Source organism: Phaethon lepturus, unplaced genomic scaffold (assembly GCF_000687285.1).
Source record: "Phaethon lepturus isolate BGI_N335 unplaced genomic scaffold, ASM68728v1 scaffold13278, whole genome shotgun sequence".
NCBI classification, from domain to species: domain Eukaryota; kingdom Metazoa; phylum Chordata; class Aves; order Phaethontiformes; family Phaethontidae; genus Phaethon; species Phaethon lepturus.
The window spans coordinates 26683-38590 of NW_010556966.1; the positions used below are offsets into that span (position 1 = coordinate 26683).

Here is an 11908-nt window from a genome sequence, read left to right on the forward strand (position 1 = left end):
ATTAGCTTCAGTGAAGAGAAAAGCTCGTGCTTAACACAGTACAGAGTGGGGAGAAGTGAATAAAGAGGAAATGTGGTTAAAATGCTAAATGGGAAGTTGTTCCTTGCAGGACAAGTAGATTTAGGATAAGGCTAAAGAAGGGAGGACACATAGCTAGTATGAGGTGCTTAGAACAAAGAATTTGGCAGCTGAGAATGGCAGAAACAGATTTTAAAAATTGTATTTAATGGAGTCAGAAGCCCATTGCATGGGTCTAGAAGAATGAATCAGTGATAACACTCAAGCTAGTGGGGCTGTCTGCTTGGTGTTACTGTTGTGATAGAGAAAGGACAGGATTTGGGAGAAATGGGTAAGATTCACTGGGAATGATCAAGAGCACAGGTTAAGAAAAGGCAATAGATAGATAGATAGATAGATAGATAGATAGATAGATAGATAGATAGATAGATAGATAGTTGTGTGTGTATGTGAATGTCTGTGTTATTTACCAGGAAGAGAGGCCAAGGTGTGAGATTAGATGGGTGAGAATGATCATGAATAAAGCTCTGCATTTGTAATTTGTGTATAGGCAGATAATTACCAGACCAAATCCTGTATGGTTATCTTTGCAAGAAAAGCTAAATCTTGTTAGCCCAAAAGAATGGTCTCTAAAAATTATTTTCCCCTTCTTTCTGTTTTTGTGATATATAAGGAACTCTGCCCATGGATGCTGTAGCTTCATACGGCAGCATTGTTACACACTGAACAACCTGAAATTTTAGTATCTTACTTAAAAAGTTGAATAAATGGCATCAAACCATTCCCCGAGGTCTGTACAAGAGAGGCAGGTTATAGAGCATGTTGAAAAGAAAAATGTTACCCAGCAATTTAGTAATAATTCTGAGAAGGAGTTTCTGCTCATGAAAAAAAAAAAAGGTTGTGTGCCTGACCTTCCTGGACACTGACTGTCCCCAGCTTTCACCATGAAAGCATTTAAGATTGAGTCGCTATTTGAACCGACTAAAAGCAAACATGGAGCATGGACCCTTTGAAGTTCTGTGCATGCTTCTCAGTGCTGTGCCTGCCCTCAGCTGTGCGCATTCTTTCTGGAACAAGAACTGCTAGTGTCTAATTTGTGATGGGAAATGTGTTTTGGTGGGGAGATGTGACCCCTGAACTTAGCTTTGCTTTGACAAAAGCACTTTCGTCGTCTGCGTTCCATTATTGTATTGCATTCAGCACAAGCATCATCTGTGGTGTTCTGGAGTATAGCTTGTGCAGTGTTGAAAGGGGAACAGAGTTGCATGCTGGAAAAGTGGGCTGAAGTTTACTCTGAATTTGGACTCAAGTTCCCACTCAGACTTTAAGTGTCTGCACCCCTGCAGCTCTTCCTGATAACCCTAAGACTAGGATTACCAAACACGCAGGAAAGCAGGCATGGGTGGTAATGACCCCTGTAACTCTGTTCACATGGAAGACTGTGGGCTGAACAATTCCTGGACCTCACCAAAGTTTCAGCTGCAATGTGCCCTGCAGTTCCTGAGTGCAATCCTATGGTTTTTCCTCTTTTCCCATAAAGCAAGTGTAAACTGTCATGGTTATTTTCAGGCACTAGGGAAGAAAATTGCTTGAATCAGGCACCACATCCAGCTGAGCAGACTTCAGGAAAACCATTCAGTGGACTTCAAGAGAGATGAATCAAATGGCCCAGCTTTAAAAACCTTACCCGGAGCAGGTAAGTCACTGCTGGAACTCACATGTCAAAGCAGAGCATCCTTCCCCAGACCTGGGAGACACAGCCTGTTCCTCTTTAAATCTGTGCTGTGTGCTGCAGTGCTCTGCATTGTTGCCATGGCAGAAATCTCCCCATAGTAATAACCTCTTTCAGGGAAGGTTAAAAAGAGACAGTGCACATGCTCAGAAATGCTGCACTTGTTCTGTTAGCGGTTTGCAGCGGCCATTTCAAAGAGACCATCACAAAGACGAGAGATCAGGTACTGATATTTTTTTCCTTTGTTAGAGGGGGTGACTTTTCTCTTTCACAGAAGTCCATGCACAGATCTGTCTCGGTTCCCAGTTGCACTGCAGAGAGAGACGATCCATGAAGCCTGTTGTGGTTATTCCTCACAAATAGCAAATTCCCACAGAATAACTAAGAGGCGGTGGTTAGGTGTGGCCTGAGGTGACTGCTGCACTTGGGGAGCAATTATTTTGCAGTGGGGCTCACGTACAAAACTGAGCTGATGCTGGGGTGGGTGATGTGTAAGGTACTCTGAAAAAGTTTAACAGCGTATCTGCTTTGTTCTGTTGAACCTTTGTATCACTCGTAGTCAACTATGAGAATAGCCTCTGCTCGTACTGACCAGGAGGCTTCTGTGTTAGGTACTTTCAAAGGAGGCTGGTATTATCCTAATTTACTGTTACTTGGAGACGCTGCTGCATACTGTTGCAAAGCCTGGTGTCTTTGATTGTACTTGCTTTGATTGCAGATCACCATTAATTAAAACAGAAAACCCATGCCACTTGTTATCATTTTAATCCCTTTATTTTAAGGATTGTAGAAATAAGAAAAAGGATCACATCAGATCACTTCTAAATAGTGGGAGGGATATGAAGCCCAGTTCTGGAGTTATAGGAATTACATTACCAGATCTATTTTGGTATGGGCCCAAATAGATCTGTGACTCTACATGTATATATGTGTCTCTTGCTTCTGAACCATCCCCTACGCCTGTTTAGGTTGAGGTGCACAGGAAGGGGATGTGTATAATGCTGCTCCTTTCCTGGATGAATTGCTGGTTTGCATGTGCTGCAAGTGTTTGTGCCGAGTTTGCAGCTTCAAATTAGCTGTGTCTGAAATGGTAGAGTGCATATATCGAAGAGCAAGCTTGTTCCATTCTGTGTTTGTGGCAAGAAGGGAAGAAACCTTCCCTTTCCTGCCTCTTTCTATTGCCCTTCCAAATGTGAAATATGAACTGGTTTGGGGAGTGCTGCACTCTTGCATTCAGCACATGCAGATTTGATGTTCTTGTGCAACATCTTTAGTTTAGTATCACTGACTTAAAAATCAGGAAAGGACAGAATGCTTTCCTGGGTTCAGCTAAAGAGAATTTTCATGTGGATTTTATTGTGTTGCTACAACTATTTGATTCTTTCTTCATTTGAACATACAGGAACAGAGGTAAAGTTGGCTGAACTAAGGACCACCCTAGCAGTTTGCCAAGATCCTTGAAGCTTGGATAGAAATCTGTAATAGGAAGTTGCGGCTTGAGCCAGTCCAAGTTTCCCATGTTTCCTCTTGATCTGAACAGTTTACCTGTTGGATCAAGAAAATACTTCATTTGAAATCTGTGTACTTATCAAAAGTTTTACCTCTGTGTGAAAGGGAGGTGTTGCTGGACCGGACGGTACCTGTCTTCAGGGCATGGTGTGACCTGGCTGTGATGTTCAGGAACAAATGGATGGCTGCAAATACAGGTCTGAAGCCCAGATTAGGAGGAGAAGCAGAAGGTCAAAGAGTTCTGATGCATTTACTGTCTAGAAATTCTACCTATGAATTTGTGGAGGTTTAACAAAAGTCTTTTCCTTCAGCTACTTTCATGAAGGAGTAAGTTTTTTATGATCATTGTGGTGCGTAGTTAATTATAATGGTTAGCTTTAGTTATTATACTTGTGAAAAGATGGTGCATCAGTAAAGCAAGCGAGTGCATAAAAACTTCTTTTCCAGGTTCAGGTCTGTTTCAGCCAGCTCTATAATCCCTGCAGTTTTGATCTCAAAGTCTAACATAACAGTGAACCAGCTGTCCAGATTCACGTGCTAGTCTGGGATTGTGTAGTTAGAAAAAAGATTGGAGTCACAGAGAAGGCAAATTTGCTAGTGTCCTGGCTTTCAAATGAAACTAAAAACTCTCTAGGGACTTCTGATCTTCTCCTTCCTGTCTAGGGACATTCTCTTCCAGTTGGGTTTTATGTGCGCTGCTGGAATAGTACAGAGAACTTCTGTCCATGCTCTAGATGTTCTGATTTATATTTTTTTTCTTTTAAAGGAAGACTGCCAATGCTTTAGCTGTCAGGAACATTAAGTTCTTTGTAACAAAACCTTGTATCTGTAATGTTCCTCACTGACTTGTTTGTGTCTCTTGATAAACAGGGAAGCACCCATTCCCAAGATGCTGGCACCCTGCCTTCTGAGAAGAGTGGTCCTTACAGTTCCTTTAGTTTTTGTGGTTGCACTGCTTCTCATGGAGTCTGTTCGATCTGATCAAGATGCAGGAACAGCCATACCAGCGGAAAGTATGTACTACCCTATAGTCCTCTCATGTAGCTCGTACTGTAGTTTTAATGCTGCAGGACTTCATATCACTGAAGCTTGTCCAAGTAATTCAAGCTATTTTGGACATGTCTTGCTTATGTTTTAAAATCACAACTTGATAGCATACTAGTGCTGTTTTCCTCCTGTGTCCAAGGTGCTCCGCTCTTTTACCTTTATCTCCTTCCTGTTGTTGTCTTGCTTGTACCTGAAATCTGCCACTGTTCTGTACCTTTTCTTTTCTACAGCCCTTTCCTTGTGTTAGCCCTTTCTACGCCAGGAGTCACCCTTTTTGCTTTTCAGAGACATTCTTGAGACTTGCTTTTTTCAATTGACATTGACTGTTCATTAGATCTTTCATTCTTGCTAATATCTACTACATTAAAGTCAGTAGTTTTTATTTTAAAAATTCACAGTGAAGATGCCAAGAAAGCACACTTTGTCAACACTTAGTCTTGCAGCCTTCAACCACCTAATTCGCCTTTGCTGTTTTGTGTTGTGTTTAATTTACATCATAAATGTAATGGCAGGTCCTCACATAAAGTTGTTGATGTGGAAAATGCTGTCCTCTCCTTATGTCTGGTGCATATATAATAACGCTAAGCTTGGGCGCTGGTACAATGAAAGAGGAGGTCTGTAATACTGTTCAGTGTTTGTTTTTTAGCTCCCACACCTCCCTCCCCCTAGCCAGTTAAAGATTTGGCAGACTCCTTTTCTGCAGCAGGCAGGATTCCTGTCTGCTTGTTAGCACACAGATCATGAGCTGGAAGCTCATACTCCAGCTTATCGGAGGCATGTAGTAATCAGTCAAATATGAAATGTTTGCAAAATAGGCTGACAAGACACTGCAGGATTTTCCAACATTACTCTAGGTTTCATCCTTTCTTCCTTACCAGAGCTCAAAGAGCAAACTAAACCTGTGCTCAGAATTTCTTACTTGTGCAATATTTCCTATGAAGGTGTCACAGAGGCACAGGCACCGAGAAGCAAATATAAGCATATGTAGAGCCTGATGATTCGAAAACATTTCCTCATGTCTATATTTGTTCTGTCTCAGTACTGCTATCTGTTAGGGCGCAGCAGTGTTACATGATGATCAAGGCAAAGCAAGCCTTGTGACCTTCAGTCTGGATATCTAGATGTGGGAATACTATCTTAAACACTGCAATTAGTCCACAATGCAGCTGTTCTGCTTATCAGCAATGCCCACTAATGACAGGGCATTGTGTTTATCTGCTGCTTGCTTCACCAGCTTTGGACAAAGCTGTATCATATTCAAAGTTAGAAGCGAAGTGATCTGTCTTTGTGATAATGTAGTCCATTTTATTCCATTAGCTTTCTATTTAGAGCTCAAGTTTGTGAGATTAGGGGACAAGATTTTTCCAGGGAACAGGTTCATGGTTTCAGAGGTAATTTCTGAAGAATCTGAAGATGAGGTTGAAAATGTGCTCAGGCTTGGTGGAACAAAATGAAAGGCTCAAGTTATGGGTTTAGTGTTTCCACACTATGAACTGTGACAAGAGAAGGATGAGGGGAACAGCAATAAAGGAGGAAGGAAAATTTTCATGCAAATTTGTTGAAGTAATTCTTTTGCCATTGAGAGACTGGGTGGACTGTCATGATGGACCATTTACAATAACTTGGGTCGTTCAAGAGTGCATACATCAGTACTTACTCTGTGAATTCTTTTCTGCAGCTCTTCCTCATATTCACAATCACTGTTTATTCCTTTTACTTAATACTTCACGCCATATAGTCACGGTTCTCTACTAAATGCTCTCCTAGGTCGTCCCTGTGTTGACTGCCATGCATTTGAGTTCATGCAGAGGGCTCTGCAGGATTTAAAGAAGACAGCCTATAATCTAGACACGCGGGTAAGGAAACATTCCATTTCTTCTTTTTTTTAATATGGAAGAAAATGCTGTGGATAAAAGTAGATAAGGTGGATGGATTTTGCACAAGACTTTCAGTCAACTGTACTGCCCTATCTTCTAAGGTGAGGCTGGGTAATTACATTTCACCTCTCTATGCAATAATCTGTGAAATTCTTCTGCCTTGGGGTATCAGGGATGCTAGGAAACTTAGGAAAGAGTAAACTGACAGTCCTCAGCCCTCTACCCTTCTCTTGTCGAGTTACAGCCATTAGCGCTGCTATTCTCATTCCAAATGCTTAGCACACACCTTTGTTTTTATGTCAGGGTTAGTAAGGTGAGACCATCATTTATATATATTAACCACAAGGAGAGAGCCAGCTGAAACAAAAAGCCTACTAAAATAAAATACTCCCCTGCACATGCTTTTACCCCTGGGGAGAGGCTAAGGGAGGAAACATCATCTCGTAGATACTTTTTGCATTGCTTTGATTCCACAATGATGAAAAATGCCACAAAGTAGAACAGTGTAGGGATTGGCTTGCAGTCAGTGTGGAGAATTTGCCAAGGTTGGTATCTTCCTTCTGTGAGGGAAGTTGAATCTGTCTTTTGCTACTGCAACCTGCAATCTGTGATTAGCTGTGTCCCAGCTGCTGTCAGATAGCAGTGTCTCAGGAGGGTAGCTTTTTCCCCGCCTCTTGTGTAGCCTTTAACTAAAGTGCTATATCTACACTCTTGCACAGATTTTTCAACAGAAGGCACTCAAACATTTTTGCTATTCTAATCTATGGTCAAGGTTGTTCACAGTTCAAAGCCTGTGAACTGGCATCTTTGAAGAATAGTTTGAGGTAACTCCAAGTAGGGTCCATGATGTTGAGGTGAAAATGCAGGTGCAGGAATGAAGATGCCTTGAATTACGGCATACTATAAAAACTAAACAAACATTCCGGCAGAACCAGATTGGTATGTAGCACATTTACAGTTAAACAAAATCTGTTCAATAGTTAGGGGTCAAATGTATTTTGGGCTCCTTCATGAAGAAATCTCGTTAATTAATATATCTGCTGAGCACTCTATACAGCCCAAACAAGATGTTCAGATTGTGCTGTAAAGTAGTTCTAGCACACCTTTTCCTTCCTTTACAAATATTTGAACCTTTTGCCAGAATTTCTAAATCTTGATTAAAAAATGTCTCAACTACTAAAATCTTCTCTGCTTGTCTGGCTATGACAGTGACCTTTATGACATCTACAGTTTGCAGACCAAGAGAGAAGCTTTATAAAATACAGATATCCAAAGCAGGAGTTGCAATAAGAGCCCCAAAGATAACAACTGTATTTTAATACTTTCTAAAAAATAACAGACAGCCAAGGAGAGGAAATGAGGATACAAAAAAGGTTTGATTAAGAGGAATGTCCTATTATTGACTTTCACAGTTGTAGATTTGACAGCAAGCCTGAAAATGTGGCTCCATGACATATTCTCACTAAAACAAACCTATCGCTTTCTTATCACTTTAAAATCTAACTAATTTAATCCATATTGAGATCCTTCAGTGCCTCTGGACTATGACAGGCCTATTCCAGTCATTAAGCTAGGAATTCTGCCTACATCCTCAAAAGACGTGGAAATACTTAATAGTTGAGGACTTCTTGGAACTGCCTTCAACAGTGTTTCAATTCTTAGTTTTATTATTCAGCTGTGGCCTAATTTGATGCAAACTGGGAGTTTTAAGACAATTGCTTTCACCTACATATATATTTTACATTTGACTATTTTAGTCTGTTTTGCTGCTTGGTGGGGCAAGTGTTTCTGTCCCTGAAAATGCAATTCCCTTTGTTGATATTCCCACTGGAGACACTAATTTCCTTGAAAAACTCCCTTTTGTTTGCAGGCTAGATTTTTAGATGATGACTAAGCAGCTCCCAACACTGTTGGAGGGGGAGGGATTCCCAAAAGCTTAGAGAGGAAATTCCCATTTGATTCCTCCTGCAAATCTCACCCTGCAGTTTTTTACAGGGGAAACCATATAGTTTTATCGCACAACTCAAGAGTTTTCACACTCAATTTGGCCCTGTGTTGATCTGCATGGTGTCTCACAAAGCAAACTGACCCTGGCATAGGTCATGTAACCTTTTATGGGGGCCATAGGCTGTATCTGCTTCCTTTTACGAGACTAGACATGCGTGTAACCTACACTGCTGATCACTTACTGATTGACAGGCTGGCTACCTTTTACTCATGCAGTAAGGGAAGGGTCACAGACCATCTCTGAGAGGCTGGATACTACCCATGCACATACTAGATCTGTTTGCCCCTCTGCATACTGTTTTCTACCCTTTCACTGCTGCTGGCCCCTTGGAGCACCTGCAGGTTGGATTAGTTGTTTTAACAGCAGTAACCAGCTCTGGGCAATCTTTTCTGGGGATATCTGTGATTCACCACTCAGCTGAAGTGCAGTATGTGGCAGGTGCAGCTCTGATCACGAACTAGGGAGAGGGCTCTGAGGGAGCTGCTGCCATCAAAACCATTCAGGCAGCTCACAGCCAGCTCCCTACTGCATCTAAAAGCTGCTCAAGACAGAGGCCAGCAGGGAACAGGCCATAAAACAAATCCTGTAAAACAAATCCAGTCTGCGCGCTACACAGTTCACTGTAAGTCTGCACTATAGACACTTAGTTTCAAATTTCCATCACGTTTTTCAGAGTTAACCAGTGGACATTGCATCACAACTTTAAAGAGCTCAGGAACTACATTTTTAGCTGGAACTTATCGGCTTTTTTGTAGGTTCAGAATTTGGACTCTGCCCTGTTTGTTTGTTTTTTCTTATTTTTTTAAGCTTTTTTTTTTTTAACACAAATGGGGATAATAACAAATCTCTGTGCAAATGTTTTTGTGATCATCCTCACAAAACAGTCAGCAAAGCTGCATTAGTGCCATTCATTTTGTTCTTTATTCCTTTCTAAACTGTCAGTGGTTATTTGGAATGTTCAGAACACATTGTTAGATGTGACCATGAAAGTAATAACAAAGTCTTGAAAATGTTATTAAAGATATATAAGATGGTAAGCAGCCTTGGGGCTTAGCTCCAAAGCTGTTGGCATGCTGTCAACCTCCCTTATTCAAAACATTGCAGATAATGTCAAGGAGACAGTTAGAAGGTGGTGATTGAGTATCTTTTAGGTGATTAGCAAAGTCTGATCAGATCTTTCCAGTTTTGCATGGTAGCTGAAACAAATAAAAGCGATACCTGATTTAATATAGAACTACAGGGCTGTGTCTAGTGATTTATCATCTGGGAAAAAAACCTGACCAATAAATAGCTTTTCCTGTGCTAAAAAGGCAGGTGGTAAGTAGGATTCTTCAGCCCAGCTCTGCTCTAAATGCCTTTAGCTGATGTGGGTCAATGTCTAACACAACTTTTAAAACATAGCCTTTAATCACATGGCAAATCCATCTCATACGAAAATCACAAGACAGGCAGATTAAGGGAGGATTTCACTGGCATTTAGAGCTGGTAGTCTTCATAATGCCTTTTTTTTGTGTAGCTGGTTACACCAATGGGGATTAATTTGGTGAGTGGGTTTCCTACAGCTAATGTGTCCCATGACAAAAAGGAGGAAGTCCTCTCTTGGATCAGACTGATTCTCAGATATAGGTTCAGCTCATGATAGACAAACTGAGATGAAGCTATGATGTTGATGTCAAACAGCTCTGTGCTCCATCAGGCATCTACTGAAGCCACAAGTGCTCCAAACAGCCAGGAAAACCACAGTGTGTGTGTGCTAGAGACAAAGGATTCCCAAATTTCCTTTATGCAGCCCTGCTGTTCCTTCCCTGCTCTGCAGCCCTTTCTTGCACAGGTAGGCTGAGTGGGTGCAGGCCTTTCTGATCATACCCAGGTCCAGCTCTGGGAAGTTCCCAAACTGCCCTCGTTGCTCCAGAAAACCCCTGTGGGCAGCAATGATCTCCTGATATTGATGAATGCCAGTTCAGCTGGGACATCTCTACTTTTACCAGTTTGGGACCTCTTTCCTTAAAGAAGACAGCAATCTCATCACATGTTTGAACTGTGATGGCTGTATGCCAGCTCAGCACCTATCGTCTATTTTAGGCTCCAACAGCATATTAACAATAAAAACGGTGAAGCAGGAGAAGTTAAAACAGAAGTAAATGTCTTCACTGAGAGGGCGGTCGGTCACTGGAACAGGCTCCCCAGGGAAGTGGTTGTGGCACCAAGCCGGTCTGAGTTCAAGGAGCGTCTGGACAATGCTTTTAGTCATATGGTTTAGTTTTAGGTAGTCCTGTGAAGAGCAGGGAGTTGGACTTGATGATCCTTATGGGTCCCTTCCAACTTGACATATTCTGTGATTAAGTTATGCTTTATTTTCTCTGTATAACTTTCAAAAGTGAGTCCAGGCTGTAATACTCTAAAATTCAATTTTCTGAGTCTGTTTTTAAGTAAAAGAAAAATTTCTGACAGGTTTCTGGGGTTGTTTTCAGCCTGTCATGAACGTGAGAGCTTCTGTTCCAGTTTGTGCAGTTGAAGTAAGACTGTAAGAAAGGCAAATTTTAAACAAAAATAACAGCACCCAGACACATACTGAATGTGCTAATGTGAAAAACATGAACGTGTACCAGACTGAATTTCTCCATGTCACAGGAAGTATTGCCATGTTGGTATGCCAATTAATCTCACAAAAGCTAAATTATTTTGCAGAGCAGTAAGAAATAACTCACTCTGATTTTTACCTCAAGCCTCATCTCATACAACCAATTCCAAATCTTAGAACACAAGTAAAATGGACTTTTCTTTGGGAGCGGATTAGTTTTACGGTGCTGACACTTGTGTTTTGATGTTGCTTTTGTTCCCTCCTCTTATAGACAGAAACTCTGCTTCTTCAGGTGGAAAAAAGAAATCTGTGCGACTGTGTAACTGCAAATCTGCTGAACTGAATCCTGGAGGCCAGCTAAAGAGTATCACCTGTTCAGCGGTTTTTAACAGGCAGCTGTATAAAACACAGCTTTATGGAGTTCATGTTGCAAGCATGTATGCCCCAATGTACTGAGGAAATTGAGGGGCTCTGTCTTATGTATTTGTCTGTTCTGTTCTTTTTTAAAAGAGTATCCTCTTTTCACATCCACTGGATTGCCGGTAAGGGCTCAATTCAGTAAATCTGTTACTTGGTATTAGAGTGGGGGGAAAAATGTACCTGCTTTGATTTTTAAATCAGAGTTGGCCAAGTGTAACTCACAAGATGGCCAGCAATGCTTTAGAGACACTTCTAGCTGTTTTTTGTCTCTAATATGAACATATCTCTGTGACAACTTACCCAGTTACGTTGAGACAGGGAATTGTGGTCTCATAGGCTTTGCCTATGTATTAAAGATGATGGAAGTCCTTTCTGGTTGTTGTCTGCACTGTGACCACATTCAGGCATGTTGTAGTTCTGTCAGCTGTAAATGAGGTATGTGTCATGAGGAGGTATATGTGTGCTGTACTTGGACCAAAACAGTTTATATCTTAGTGCTGAGTTTTCTGGTATCCTGCATAAGAGTATTGTCTTATTTAATTAAAACCTTTAGTTTCTTCCCCTCCTTCCCTGGCCACTCCATTCTTAACCCACTGTATCTTTAAATAGCTTTAGCTTAGCAGGTCAAATGGATAGAGTAGAAAAAGGAGAATAAGGGTATGACTAGGCAACCCTGCCAGTTCCAGCTGTACCAAATGCTACCACCAGAAACTGCT

At 41.2% G+C, this 11908-nt stretch overlaps 1 protein-coding gene across 1 annotated transcript; it reads left to right on the plus strand.

Annotated features, from left to right (window-relative positions):
- The first annotated feature begins 4127 nt into the window (after positions 1 to 4127).
- LOC104625083 (neuropeptide-like protein C4orf48 homolog) lies at positions 4128 to 11565 on the plus strand. Its single transcript, XM_010292621.1, has 3 exons — positions 4128 to 4272; positions 6074 to 6162; positions 11044 to 11565. The coding sequence occupies exons 1-3, from the start codon at positions 4149 to 4151 to the stop codon at positions 11113 to 11115; spliced, it is 285 nt and encodes a 94-aa protein (XP_010290923.1). The 5' UTR covers positions 4128 to 4148; the 3' UTR covers positions 11116 to 11565.
- The last annotated feature ends 343 nt before the right edge of the window (positions 11566 to 11908 follow it).